Source organism: Marmota marmota, unplaced genomic scaffold (genome assembly GCF_001458135.2).
Source record: "Marmota marmota marmota unplaced genomic scaffold, marMar, whole genome shotgun sequence".
NCBI classification, from domain to species: domain Eukaryota; kingdom Metazoa; phylum Chordata; class Mammalia; order Rodentia; family Sciuridae; genus Marmota; species Marmota marmota.
Genome location: NW_026000211.1, coordinates 20,364,153 through 20,379,545, shown reverse-complemented (window position 1 = coordinate 20,379,545; position 15,393 = coordinate 20,364,153). Strand labels below are relative to the sequence as shown.

The window sequence follows — 15,393 nt, the reverse complement described above, 5'->3', positions numbered from 1 at the left end:
AATTGTGCAGAACAAGACTAGATTATTATGGTCAAATTGTTACTCTCTTAGAGACTTGTAATTTTCATGGTCATGCCTTTCTACTATTCATTATCAGATAGGTTCAGCTAAATAAAGTGGTCTTGTCAAAATTATTGGGGGAAAAAAACAACAACACTGCACCAGAAACTATTTTAATTTTGTTTGAGAAGATTAGACAATTTTGGGCCCATTTTAAGGATTTCTTGAAATTTGACATTTAAAAAATTGTACAGTTTTTACAACTAAATTCTTCTCTGAAGTGCACATGAAGCCAGCTACTGAAAAAGCAAATTAAATTTATAGTGATCGTGCTAAATATTTCAGTACCTCTATAATAACTAATAACTCATTCTTTTTTTTTTTCAGAGGGCTGGGGTGTACCAGGGATTGAACTCGAGGGCAGTAGACCACTGAACAACATTCCCAGCCCTATTTTGTATTTTATTTAGAGACAAGGTCTCACTCAGTTTCTTAGTGCCTGGCTTTTGCTGAGACTGGCTTTGAATTCAAGAACCTCCTGTCTCAGCCTCCTGAGCCACTGGGATTACAGGCCTGTGCCACTGCGCCCAGTTATATAACTTATTCTCAAAGCCAAATTTAGGTAATGTAATGAGCTAGTTCAAAAATTGAATACTTAAATTAACAAGCAGCATATATATAGTTTTTATAAACTGTGCTTAAAAGTTGGGTGAAATTCAAAAGTAGCTTGCTGATGCAAAGATGGGAAGAACTGTGAGTCATCAAGATAATTCCTGACTAATCTCCTTAGTGAACTAAAATAGTTATTATGTTTATAAGTCATATTTTCATGGATTATATTTTCCTTGGATAGACTGCTAAAATTAAATGGTCTGTGTATAGAGTAACTCATCTCATAACATCAAGGCCTTTATTTTATAGTCCTTGCCTTGTCAGCATCACAAATACTGATTGTTTTTCCACTGTGTACTTAGCATGATTTGCTTTGCTTTGCTAGTTCAACATCTGCTAGCTGAGAAATACAGGTAGTTTAGAGATCATGCTCTTAAGTGTATTGTAAAGTGTGTGAAATTCATTTTGGAGTAGGAGATATCACCTCAAAGATTGTTAATGATCTATCTGAGGATTATTAGACACGTTTTCATTCTCAAGAGTTTCTTAGAGTGCTCTAAATCATTGTTAGAGAGGGATATCTTTGAATATGGTATTTCCAGTTTTCTACTTTTAATACTAGAAGAAGCTATTTTAATTTTCGCAAGGCCTGTATTAACTGGAGCCAATTTCATGGAATGTGTACTTTGTATGTAGGTAAAAGGAAAAATTTAGCTGACATTATACTATTCAATTCCCCCAAGTAATCAGAAGGTTGAGGTGTATCATATTAGGAATAGAAGACTATATTAAAAAAATGAGATGAATGATATTCAGGAAAAGGATATGTAGTATGAAGGATACTCATTTTCTCCAAATGTTATATAACTATTTGTAAGTTGCACAGAATGTAGAAGAGTTAACAACTTGTTCTCTTCTGTTAAACATATATTTATGTCTTAGTTATTCTAAATATCTATATTTAGAATTTATAATTCAAAATTAAGATAAAGATTATTAATATATATTCATAGAGTAAAAATTTATTATGTAATACTATGAGCAACCATAATGATCACTTTCATATAGCACTGAGAATTGGATGGGCTTTTCAGATAAGTGTCATGAAAAAATTTCTGGAAAGGTTGGGGAAAGTTTTAAAGACCCTTGCTTTCTTGCTTCTAGGGTGCTTCTGGTTTCCTAATATAAGTAGTAAAGAAAGTGCTAGGTTTCTATCATAGTATAAGTCTAATTCTAATGGGAAGGAAAGAGAAGGTTGAACACATGTATGTTGACAAGGTTTCTTTAAAATTCATAGGCTGTGTTACCAAATATTTCATTGGTTGAGGTGTTTGTGTGTGTGTGTGTGTATGTATGTGTGTGTATGAGAGAGAGAGAAAGAGAGAGACATACACACACTAGGAATCTAACCCAGGGCCTCATGCATGCCAGGCAAGTGTTCAACAAACTGAGCCAAATTTCCGGCCCATGAGATAAGTAACTTTTTAAAAAAACTGTATGCACTTTCTAATATGGCTATATCAGAATTTTTTAGAATATCCATACTGGAAATCCAAAAAAATGTGTGGTAATTAGTGTATATGTACACTTTAAAAATTTCTCACCATTAGTAGTTTTCTGTGTTTTTTTTTTTAATTTAAAATATGCTGGTCTGAAACAGGGCTTATTGGAGCAAGTGCTATTTTAGGATGCTAATTACAATATAGTTTTACAGTGTAAGGAGTCATTAGAGGGGACATTAACTTTGAACATTTTGCATTCAGCTGTGTTTGTCTTGTCACTGTTGCTGTGTAAGTGAGGCTATAAGAGAGTATTTTCTTATGCAGGAGGGCAATAATAAGAATAATAGGAAATTAAAATTATGCCTAAGGAAAGTTTAATAGTTTTGATATATTTCTGAAAGTACCATGCCCTTGTTGACAAGTTTTCTCATTGCTGGTAAACTTACATTCATAGTTTTAGGCTTTAAATAAATGACACATTTGTAATATCCTTAAGTATGAAAGCAAGTGATGTCTATGAATTTCTTATGGGACTATGTATGCTTATCTTAATATATTTGTTTTCTTTTTTCAGAATTAATTTAACATAAGCAGTGTTAGAAAACTTTGAAATAAAATATATAAAATATAGAAAAATGTATTCAAGTATTTCATAGACATTGAGACAGTTTAATTTATAATTATGTCAAATCCCCCAACTAGTTCTCAGTGATAAGAAACAGTCTGTCTTGCTCTTATCTTCAATATAAGAATATTCTTTCATGGTTTTAGTTCATAGACAGCAAATGTAGACACATATGTATAATTTTGGGGTGGGTAGTCCTCAAAGTAGGTAAAGTACATAATAGCAAATTCTTCCAGTTGTAGAATTTGCATGATGACATTTTCCTTGTCTTAATTACTTAGATAATTTGTTTTTTTAATGCTAAGTACCTTTTTAAAGTTAGTTTTTAAAAACTAAACCAAAGTACAAAAACATTGAAAAGATTCCGTTTTAAATGACAGTTCCTGCTTTTAGTTTGAGAGTAGTTAAAGGTCAGAAAATAGTACACAGGATTTCAGAACTGACTTATTTTTCTATCTTATATCAGCTTAATGTTTATTTTTCTCAGTAAATAATTTGATACACTGAGTTTTCATCCAGTGCCACTGATAATTAAAATATCTTAAAAGCACTCAAAAATATTTCCAAATACAACACTGATGGTAAAAAAATAATTCAAAAAATAGCAAGAGAAAAGAATTAGAGTCTGGTTCAGTTTAACCAAGAACACTATCACATATTTCTACTAATTACACTGCATGAAATGAGCTGATACCCCATTGCAGTTGAAAAAATCCCATGGGGGTATTGATAAATTTTAACTAAAATTTTTATTTAAAATCATTCACATGTTGTGAATGGCTTATATTTTGAATTCATTAATTCAGAAATATGAAAACAATCTTCATAGAATTGAATGACATATCAATTATAAACCTACTCTCTTTATATTTGGAAAGTTTGAACCCATGTAATTTTGATGGGAAACTGTGCTTATTAAAAAATTTTTCATGAATTTGTTTTCATTGAATTCATTTTTATCAAAATGTAAATACTTTTAATTACATTGATATTTAAAGTCTCATTCTAAACCAAAATATAAAAGTTACTGAACTTTGTTCAGTTATATATCAAAACATTAAATGTAATCACAAACAATTAAGCAGCTATTAAAAACATAACAAAAATGAAGGTGCTGGCTTGAATTTTTCAGTGTTTGGCAATAATTTAAAATACATAATTGTAACAATTATTTAAAAACAAAAATGTCTTTAGTAATTCCATCCTTATTCCTAGAGTTACAAATTTTATGAAAAGTAGGTTTTGAATACAGTGTGATCTACTAAGCTATTTGCTTGAAATCTCCACAAAGGAAAACTTGGTATTCTAAATATTTATATATAGTATTCTAAACAATGAAAGTTTTTTAACCTCCTAATTTGAAACTTTTTGTCCCTACATATGTTCTATATTGTTTCTATGTATAATAATACTTAACTAATTCGAGTGAATTTTCCACTGAATTACTGAATACTTTCCTTTTTTATGAGTATAAGAAAATAATTTTACAGTTCAAACTATTGATATTTTTTATCTTTGTCATTTTCCTTTTTTCTTTCATAAAATTTACTGTACAAATCTTTCTTTTGTCACAGTTAATATCACTGAACTAAAAATCAAGATACTCCAAAGTAGTTTTTACATCTACTACTATGTAATATTATATAACATACAAACACATTGGCAGTAAAGCTTCCACATATATGATTTACTATGAAAAAGCTTTTCTTCTTGAATTAATATGAAACAGAATCCCCATAATACATATTTGTATCCATTAAAAGAACCTTGGCTTCTCTCATGACTTCACATAAAAATCAAAATAAACCTTTTCCTCTTACTGTTTTAATATAGTGGCTATCATTTGGACACTGCACACACGTACATATGCACACATACATACAACTATGGCAAGAAAATTTTCTTCTGAATTTAATATTTGTGTTTGTATGCCATCAGAGACTTAATCTTGTTGCTGATGAATATCCTCATGCCTAAGGATTTTATAGATAACCCAGTAGAAAATGTTAAAAATCAAGAAAGCTAATGGGAAGCAGGCTCGGGAGATGGTGTCAATCTTCTTGGCCCGATCAATAAAGACCTTCCTCATTTCATCAGGACTTTTTGGCATTACCTGGACAGGATGGTTTGGGCCCTTTGGAGTTACACCATCTTTTGCTTGCAGACATGGTCCCATTCCATATGCTGTGAAGCTGAATCGGCTTTCCCTTACCTCATCATCCTGTCAAAGAAAAATGCAAGAAAACTTTTTGTTAATGGAATAGGGAATGTATGGCAGGCATTTCACAATTATGACAAATTTTATCATCATAGATTTTTGCACTTATATGAAGAAAAAGATAACTAAAGCATATAAAAATGAGTGACTTATTCTCCCTTTGAAGTTTTATTTATCCTGATGCATCATCCAGATGTGCCCTTTAATAAATGTAAAACTCTCAAAAGATGTTTTAATGAAAAACTAAAATTCTGATATTTTCTATATATTACTAGAATATCTAACCAAAAGATCAAGAAATAAAGCTATTGAAGCACTGTATAATATATACTCTCATATACTAGATTTTTTAATATGATGTGTCTAAGTATACAAATATGTGATATGAGATGGTAAAAATACCAGGATCACTGACTGAATTTTTCTTTTTCATGGATACACCTTTTAATGGTTGTTTCACACAAATATGAGTTACTTCCTTGGAAAATACAAAGAAACACATAATAACCCTTGGTTGCTTACTGTTATCCTTCCTTTATGGTACTTCTATGTTTTACACTCACTTTTTTTTGAACAACTTTAAGATAGTCATATATTCTAATTTATATGTAGTTGTTTTTCAGGTACAGTAGTTTGGTCCAAATTATGAATGATATTTGGCAGTTTATTTCATGTTCAAGAAACCAACTTGTTATAAATTTAAAACATTATGTTCTTCTAAAAGTTCTCATTATTCTTAAATATGGCAAATTGAAGAGAATTTTCATATATAAAAATGAAAAATACCGGGCTGGGGATATAGCTCAGTTGGTAGAGTGTTTGCCCTGCATGCACAAGGCCCTGGGTTCAATCCCCAGTACCACAAAGAGAAAAGAAAAACATTCTCAAAATTTAATGAAAAAAATTTAATAAATATATTATCATAAATGTTCTCCTGATAGAGAAATATGGTATTTAATAATTAAATTCATTAATAAAGAAAATTCATTTATGCTACTAAAATTGAAATTTTAAAATGTAACAATATGTTTTATAAGGTTATATGTCTGCTATGATAGTGCTTTTGCTTGGTAATATAAGATATAAAAATAATTAAATAGGCTCAAACTCTTGAAAATTACTTTAGGTCTGTGAAAGTAGTTGCTCAATGAAGAGTATATTTTAAAATTTATAAGTGAATAATAGAAATTATTATGGATTCTAAAAATGAGAAAATGACTAAAGTTGATTCAGTGATGCATAAATTTGTTTTTAGGAATTATGAAACTGAATTCCACCTGAAAAACAAAAGCAAGTAATTATTGTAAAACATTTCAGTTGTAATTTGAATAAGCAATTAAAATTTCAGGAAACAAGAATGAAATAAAAGCTGACAGTTTATATTACCTGAAAATAAATCTGCCAATCCAAGCGATCTGTGTTTACTGTTGTAATCTTGATAAAAATTGGAAATTAGTGGAAGCATCCTCATTTAGACTATTATTTGTTTTTCTTTTCTTTTGGCTTCCATAAAAATTTTAAGACAAACCTACTTCCTTTGAAATTTTCTATATCTTGAATAAAAGTATATATAGTAGATATCAAAACAGTTCTTATGTAAGTGCTAAATAACCCCCTTACAATTTAGTAAATTATGCTGATGTTTGCATTTCAGAAGGAAAACATAGGTCACCTGGTTAAGTTATATTATTTTGTGTGCAGATTAGCTCAGTGTTGAAGTTTAATATAGCCTTTTAAACTACATTAACTGATGTATTGAAAAAAAACTCATCTTAAAATTCGACCAAAATAACTTTCTCGGTAGGCATTTATGTATGTATGTTGGCATACTAGTTGAAACAGGAAATTCATTACTACAATGTTAAGATTTTAGCATAACCTTATGTGTTTAACAAAGTAGAATCCATTAACCACCTTTCTAACTATCTGTTCTGGAGAAATTTAAAACCTTTACAGACTGCTCCCGCACCCCCCCCCCCAAAAGCAGTCAAAATCCATTTAAAATTAGTACTCAATGAACAACTAAATGTTTCTCAATTGTGTCTTTTTACATAACTGACTGTGCATAATGGGTTAACATCAGGCCTAAGCTGTTACAAGACTCCTAAGAATGACCCCTAATTTCTTTGGCATCTTTTCCTTGAAAACAGTGGAATTAAGCTAAATGGAGAACCCGAGACAGCTTCATTCAGTTGGAGAGACTCACCTGCCCTGAGGGAGCTACATATAATTGGTATAGCCCCTGACTTTTATACCGATGGTCCTTTGTGGGTAAGGGGGACAAAAGAAGCTGTGATCTTGAGAAATAGCTATGTCTCCCATGTGATAAAGATACTGTAGACCTGATGTGTTCCTTGCATCATATCCTCTTATGAGGCTTAGTAAATGTAATATTAACTTAAAGCCCATTGTTGTCTGAAGAATCTGAGTGACAATTTGAAACCCCCAAATATCAGCAGTGGAAACAAAATCTGGCCAGGCTTTGGGATCCTTTTAAAATTAATATGGCCAAAAGTTTGGGGCATGATTCTGAGGAGAATCTGATGCTGATCTATGCTGGGTTTGAGGTAGCAAAATTTCTATAGAAAGTAATTAGGGATAAATCATACTACTGGAATATTGATGGCATAGATTTATCCCTTGTGGAAGGGTCAGATGAATGACCACTGAGATAAAATTGAGGAGAAAGTTATTCAAGATACAATTAATTCCTTATTCCCTATTAATTAATCATCCTTGTGAAAACGAGGCCACAGAAAACAGTAAGCACAGCAAGCAGATTCATTACCTGTGCTCAAGGTGTAAACAAAAGCCAAGTTGGGACTTGAAATGACATTACATTTAATCTTTATGTTGTCTTTCTGCAACCCCAGGCAAGTGGCACTAGAAACTAGTATCTATAGTGCAGCTCTGTACCATAAATGTATAATGTGAGCTACAAATGAAATGCATGTAAAATTTTAAATTTTACTTTAATTACATTTAACACATAATGTAAGAAGCAGATAAATTTAATTTTAATTTTAAAATTTTAACTTGTTATGGCCAACATATTATTTTAACATTTGTTCAAAATAAAAATTGAGAAGTTTTACATTGATGATTTCATATTAAGTTCTTGAAATCTGGTGTGTATTTTATAATTACAGCATATTTTGACTAAGATACTACATTTTTGGTGCTTAATAGTTAACAAATTGGACAAAGCAATTATAGCACAAAGCAGCTGGGTTACCTTGCTGAGAAGTGCTAGAAGATCTCTGTGCAATCCATGATTCCTGAATCTTTAGATTGATTGACCCAAAAACTAATAATATATTTATGGATACTGTAGCACGAAAAGCAATGTTTAGCATAAATGGTACCCCCAACTTGCTTCACTGTTCTAATTTAAGAATCACTGTTGGATATAATATCAAAGACCCCTTTTGAGTGGGTGAAACCTGTGGTGATATGGATCTGTGCTAAAAAGGGAAACTGGTTCTCTCAATACTATGACTTCTCTGTAGAAGAGTAGATAGTTAAGTTTAGTAGCAAATCTAGGCTGGCCATTAAATAATTAGAAATGAGCCTACCCATATCATAGCCTCTCACCTAAATTCTGGTAGACAAACTATGGTAACAGAGTTCCTTTGGTATGTGGTTGTTCTTTAGGATAGAAAGAGGACATATAGATTCATAGGCATATTAACTCTTGTACTAGCCATGCTGGGTTTCACCTATGGGAGGAAATCTGTACCATTCAGAAGAAAAATCATGGCCAGAGGTTAATCTGTTAGTTCTTCTTAGGTGATTAAGACAGAAGAAGACTACAACAAAAATGGACAGGATTCCTCTGAATGATTTCCTGACACTTTTATCACCAGCTGAGAAGTTGGAAATCTATTCCAGTTTCAGCAGCTACGTCCACTAAGGATCCCTGTTAGATCTGTTCCTTTCATCTCAGGAGTTGAGTCCAGTGATGCCAGTGGGGAATGGGGGGGGGGGGAAGAAAAAAAAGGCACTGACACTGGTTGCTAAATTTACTCCATGGAGTTAAGGCAGCTTAAAGAAAGAAAACTGAAAGGCCAAGATCACCTTGCCCAATCTGAATGGGACTCCAAGGTTATACCGTGGTTAAAGTTCAATGGCAAGTAGTACTAAATACAGCGTTTTGGAATTACTGGTTACATCATAAAACATATGGTGATTCTGCTGGGGAAAAAGACTGTAACCTGAGGAGAAAAAGAGAAGCTGATGGGGCAGGTATGGAGGCAAAGCAACTAGCTGTGGTCATGGGTATGGTCATATTAAAAATCATAGATAGGGAAAAAAGAGTAATATATATCCAGTAAATGATATTGCCTTTGGTGAAATGTATAATTGGAAAGAATGTGACACTAAATGAAGGATCTTGCTTGAGCCTTATCTTTGGTAAATCATTCCTTAGTCTAGTTTTAATAGGATATATTAAAATGGGAGTCTTTCAAATTGCCTAAATCTTCATTTGAGTAAATATTAAATACTTCGATATTCCAGGAAGATAATGGGAACACTCAGATCTGATTAAGGAAATAGTGGAGACAGGAATGCTGGTCCTCATCAGTTGTCTGTAGAATAGCATATCTAGCCTATGATAAAAGTAGATGGATATTGCAGGCTGACTGCTGTTTCTGCCCAATACAATATTTCAACAGTATCTCTATCATGCTGAATGTGGGGAAACTATTCAAGAGTTTATCAGGGCAAAGGAGGCAGGTATGATTTTATAGATTTGGAGCGTCTCGTGCTGTCTTTTAATCCCAATCTAAAACATATGCTAAATGTAGCCTCCCTTCATGTGGGGTAGACAAAATCGTAATTTTCCTCCTTCCCTAAGGAGGCATGAATTCTCCAGCATATTTTCACAACTTAATAAGAAACTGTGGTTCAGATCACTTGTCAGAAGTAAACTAACTAAGGATAAATGATTGTTTTTAAACTCACTGAGAAGAAAGGGAGTTTGGAAAATTTTAGTGGCACATGTGACTAGGCAAGGATGGCCAATTAATCCAGGAATAAACTAATATGAGGCTACTAAAGAATTCACAAACATTAAAGGATGAATTGATATTTCTTCTGGACTCCTCAGTGAGAAAAAGAACACGTAGCATAATTGAAATCCGGTGCATTTATTTTGGATTTGTATTAGTCCCACTATGTAAAATGACTAGATGACAGATTGAATTTGAAAAGTAAATAGGGGAAAACTGTGAGAGATGTGAGGTACATAGTAGCCCAAACTGTTCCTCTGTGCCTTACAGTTCATTTATAGAGTTAAATATTACTAAAACATGTATATTGGAGTTTCTGGACAAGACTCAATAGTGACATTTTAAGATGACTACTAGGTTGCTAGAGTATAAAACTCTTGGATGTTGTGAACAGATATAATCTATTTGAATGACAACCACTGGAATTTTCTTGAATTCTGGTAGAAATAGCCCCCAAGACTGAAATAATCTAAAGGGCATCAATTTGTACTTAGTCCTAAGATATTGACCAGGTCATAGGTAATGTCAAGAAGTATGAGATAAGAGTTGTTCTGTGTGTATGCAATAACATAATCTAGGTCAGTCATGTTTCTCAAAGTGTGTTCAATCCCCAAAATCACTGGAAGGGGTTGATAAAATCTAGTTGACTGGATCTCAACTTCAGAGCGTCTTATTTATTACCATTTAGGTTTTCATAGGAATCTGCATTTCCAGTCAGCTCTCTGGTGATTACAATACACGATGAAGTTTTAGAAACAAATGTTTGTAAGAGGTCCAGTGCTACCATCTCAACCAACTTGAATTAGTAGTAATAGAGCTTTTTTTTTGAATTCCTGTAGTAGTTGTGAATTTATATTTTTATGTAACAGTTTGTGAAGAAAATATCCTGAATTGACTTTTGTATTAAGATATTATTTTATTTTGGAAGTAATTTATGTTTCCAAGTAATGTTTCCACAGCTATAGGTAAGTATCTATGTAAGACTATTTATATGATCTGTACCTTTATCCTTTTAAAAATCTACTAAAGGACCTAGTCATATATCAGAAAATAGACATTGGATCATTATAAGTTTATAGTTTGGGTTAGAGCATTATTGTTTTTAAAAATGTATGAACTCTGATATTACTAACATATTATCAGTAGTTTTCTTATTGAATTTAAATTTGAAAGAAAAAACTTTCAATAAAATACATGTGCTATAGGAAATAATTTTCTAACAAATAAATAAATTCCAAATAAATTTTAGTTATTTTACATGACCACAAATAGATGGTTCAAATGGAAAATCTGACACAAGATTGAAATGTAAAGTATAAATATTTTATTATGGTTAAACAATTTTATAGTTTCATCACTTAGTACCAGAAGCCTAGAGCCTTGATTATCTTAATTTAACTTAACTCTCTGATTTCTGGTTTCTTTCTTTCTTTTTCTTTTTTTTTTTTTTTTTTTTTGCTGTGGGTGTGGGGTTACTGGGGATTGAACTCAGGGGCACTTGACCACTGAGCCACATCCCCAGCCTATTTTGTATTTTATTTAGAGACAGGGTCTCATTGAGTTGCTTAGCACCTCACTTTTGCTGAGGCTGGCTTTGAACTCTCAATCCTCCTGCCTCATCATCCTGAGCCACCGGGATTATAGGCATGTACTACTGCACCTGGCACTGACTTTTAGTTTCTTATTCCAGGAAAATATTATAGTATCTAGCAGGTTCTTTAAGGTGAGAGAAAATACATAAAGATCCTTACAAAGCACTCAAATTGTTGTTATTAATATTTTTGGTTATAATCATATTATTATGGAAATTGCATGAAGCATTAAAAGAAAATGCCAATAACAACTTGAATTATTTTACTATTAAATGTTTTAAACTGATAAGAATCAAACTATACTAAAATATTATGTAAAATAGGCCCATTCAATTGTCTGTTTCCAGAGGGCGCTGTAATTGCTCATTGTCACACTGAAAGGTGAACCAATAGCACAAACATAAGAAGATCACTTCACCCTTCTAGCCGTACTGTCTTTTTATTACAATAAATGTGTTTTGTCATATGGCTGCTAGAATTTTTTGTAAATTTAATTTATAAAACCAAGGTGTCTTTAGTGTTTTAAATATGTTTTATGAAATAACATAAATATTTAAAGTATATAAATGAGATGAGTATGTGGAGTCATGTTAGGGCTCTTTCAGAAACAGGTTCTCATCTCTGTGGGATGGCAGTAAACCACACTCTGACAGGGCTCAATCTGTTCTCCCAGGCTGTCAGGGATGAAAGAGAACATGGGTCCCTGGACCACAAAGGTTTCAAGCGTTTTGTTTTGTTTTTAATGACTGGCTTTTTGGGATAGGTTTGAAAATTGCTCCTAAATCATAAAGAATGGAGGAAGTTTTTCTAGCAACTTATTAATATTATAATAATATTATTATTAGATTGTTAAATTAGAAGATACATGGAATTATTTTATGATTAACCTAATTCTGTTTTTAATTCAGTCATAAAATTCATATTGGGTTCAGTCATAAAATTATCTTGTATTATGTATGCTTAGATATACAGTGATATTCTTTATTCTGATTAGTACTCAAATATTTCTTTGGGGTAATTTGATTTTCTAAAAATATCTTCAGCTTAAAATCTGATGAACAGCATGTGAAAAAAGCAAGAAGCTAAAAAAATTTACCTATATTTTTGATTCAAGAATACTCTGTATGTTAGGGAATATTTAATGGTCATAAAATTAAGGCACTTTATAACTCAAAATATAGGTAATAAAAAGGTTCAATATAATTAACTAAAATGGACTGATGAAAATAGTAAAACTAAAGATACAGCCTATAAACCCAGAGGTAAACCCTCTTACTATGCTCTAAGCAAGTTAGAGTAGTAGGCAATGAAAAATATAAAAAGCCATTTAGTTACTGTACAAGTCTTTTAACAGGAAGACCCTTTTCAACTTTTTACATTTGAAACTGAAAAACATGCCAGTAATTATGCGTCAGTACTACATTGTGAAACTTTCTAAGGGCATTTTCATTTACTTTAGAGAATTATGCCAAAGATGATTCATATAAATACATATGATAATTTAGAAATGTTAGAAGATCAAAGGTAGATATAGTCATTTGGTAGAATTGCTTCATCTCTATCATTAAAATAATATATTAATATACAGGAGGTAAGAACTAATTTCCTATCCTGTTCTTAGTCTTAAAAAAATCAAACAAAAAGCCAAGAACAAAAAAAATTTACTTATGTATGAAAGTGGAGAAGACCTGAAAATTGCCATTGAGTGGTAAAACACTAAGCATTTAATACACCATGAAGTATTGATTATGTGAATTGCTGTAAGATATAAAAGCATTAAATACATAATTTTTATTCTAATGTTTTTCCCTTAGTACGAACCTTTGGGGCATTTATACAATTAAGATGCTAAGTAGATTACTCCAAAGATTTGATTATGATTTTTTCTAGCTTTATAGAGAAATGGAAATGGGAAAGTAACAGAGGAAGGAAACTAAGATATTAATTTCCACTTACATGATTTCAAAGTGTGTGGATCTAAAAAAATTGATGGTAAATATCATAGTGGCATATTTTTTTGGGAAGGATGATCATGTAGAAGAGTCTGAGATCAGCTGAAAATGTGAATTAAAATTTCTTTTTCTAAAACATTCAGTTTCATACATCTATACAAATTTCTATATCATCTAAAAACCTAGTGCTTAAAAATACAATTATAGATGAGATTAAAATTTTTATAATCAAAAGTCATTGTTAATATACAATTCTTTGAAATCTAGCTCCATGGGAATTTTGTATTTATTATAGATGACATATAAATTAGCAAAGAATTAGACAGGTTTATGCATGTCATATTAAACTTAGATTTAGAAATGGTTTGGAGGTTAATAAATGGAAGGTATAAGTTTTTAAAGCTGAATGTTTCAGGTCATACGAAAATGTAATACAAATATTTTAAAGGATAGATGAGAATGAAATAATTTTTAAAATTCACATATCTACTTATAGCGTAATATGTTATATTTTCTGTCAGTGCCAACTCATTATTATGGAGTTATATAAGATTTTACACTAGATGGCACATTCAAAAAAATCTATATTTTAATTAACTTTGAAAAGGAAGTCACCATAATGCATTTGAACTTAGATTAAATAGAGATTATATTATTTTATCACATATTTTTCTGAGCAGGATTTCAGAGGATATATAGTGCTAAGAAGTGGCTGTCTTTAACATAAACTCTAAATAGTTGTTTTTCAGGACATATTAAAATCTTACAATTTTTGTTGTATTTGAGAGGATACAATTTCAACCCCTGATGATCATTCATCTAGAATTATATTTTAATGCAAATTATTGAGAAATTACTTTTCCTTTGATATGTATCAAAGAAATTTACAGGATATAATTTTATCTTTTGAAATAAAATCTTAACTCAAGAATAAATAATAAATTGATGTATAATGAAAACATTAAATAATTTAGTATAATAGATGCCATGTTGTTTTCAACCATAAAGCCTCATCCTTTCAGCCAACAAAGTATATATGTATATTTGTATTGGTCATGAGGCTATAGAACTGATGAAATCTGTAGGATAGAAAAATTATACGTTATCCTTAGAAGTCATCATGATTTGTTTTAAAGTAAAACGGTATAAACACACAAGTAAATAATTATGTTTGAATACAGATTGTTAAGTTACATTCAATATCTTTATTTAAAAAGATACCTGTTTTGCCTAGTAAAGCGTAAACTTGGTCATCACTTCCTAAATCTAGAACTAATGGTCCATTTCTATATCATTTTCATATATAAATAATAATTGATAAACGATAATAGGTAGGAAGACAGAAGTACTAGAATGTTGTGCAAATGTGTTTTCTCGGCAAACCATTGCACCATTACCTTGTAATGTGGATGAAGCTGCATGAAATGCATTAAAGCAATCCCATTTCATCCATATCTTTCAACAAATAACATGTTCACAACTGCTTTGGTGTCTTTATATGACTCCAGACTTAAGTAATGATATCATACATGAGAATAGTAACTTCTAGCCCAAATATTTTCATATCATGCATACACCCACACATACACAGCACTGGAGATAGCATCCATGGGGACATGGTGTAGTGAGTGAACAGCACACAGCAGGCTCTGACAGTGTGGGGTGGGGAAATTTGGATACAAGAGAAAACTTTTATTCTTTCACATTGGACAAAGGATTCCATGATACCTTAATAAAAAAGTGGAGTATTAAATTGTATGCAATGCCTAAGCAAAGGCTGAACCAAGTTAAAATTTCCTAGGACTACTGTTTGCATTAATGTAAGGTTACCTCTGTGACAAAATTTCTATAATGAGGCAATTTAATTTACTTTTCATATT

General features: G+C 31.3%; 1 protein-coding gene and 1 non-coding gene across 3 annotated transcripts in view; one reads left to right on the top strand and one right to left on the bottom strand.

Moving 5' to 3' along the window:
* Window positions 1–526: 526 nt before the first annotated feature.
* Window positions 527–15,393, bottom strand: part of Glra3 (glycine receptor alpha 3) — a 176,049-nt gene continuing 161,182 nt past the window's right edge. For both annotated transcript variants that reach the window (XM_015486085.2, XM_015486084.2), the window contains one exon: window positions 527–4,960. In XM_015486085.2, the coding sequence (XP_015341571.1) occupies window positions 4,682–4,960 (279 nt within the window). In that variant the 3' untranslated portion in view covers window positions 527–4,681. The remainder of the gene's footprint in view (window positions 4,961–15,393) is intronic.
* Trnaa-ugc lies at window positions 5,749–5,822 on the top strand. Its single transcript has one exon. It is a non-coding gene; the product is annotated as a tRNA-Ala (tRNA).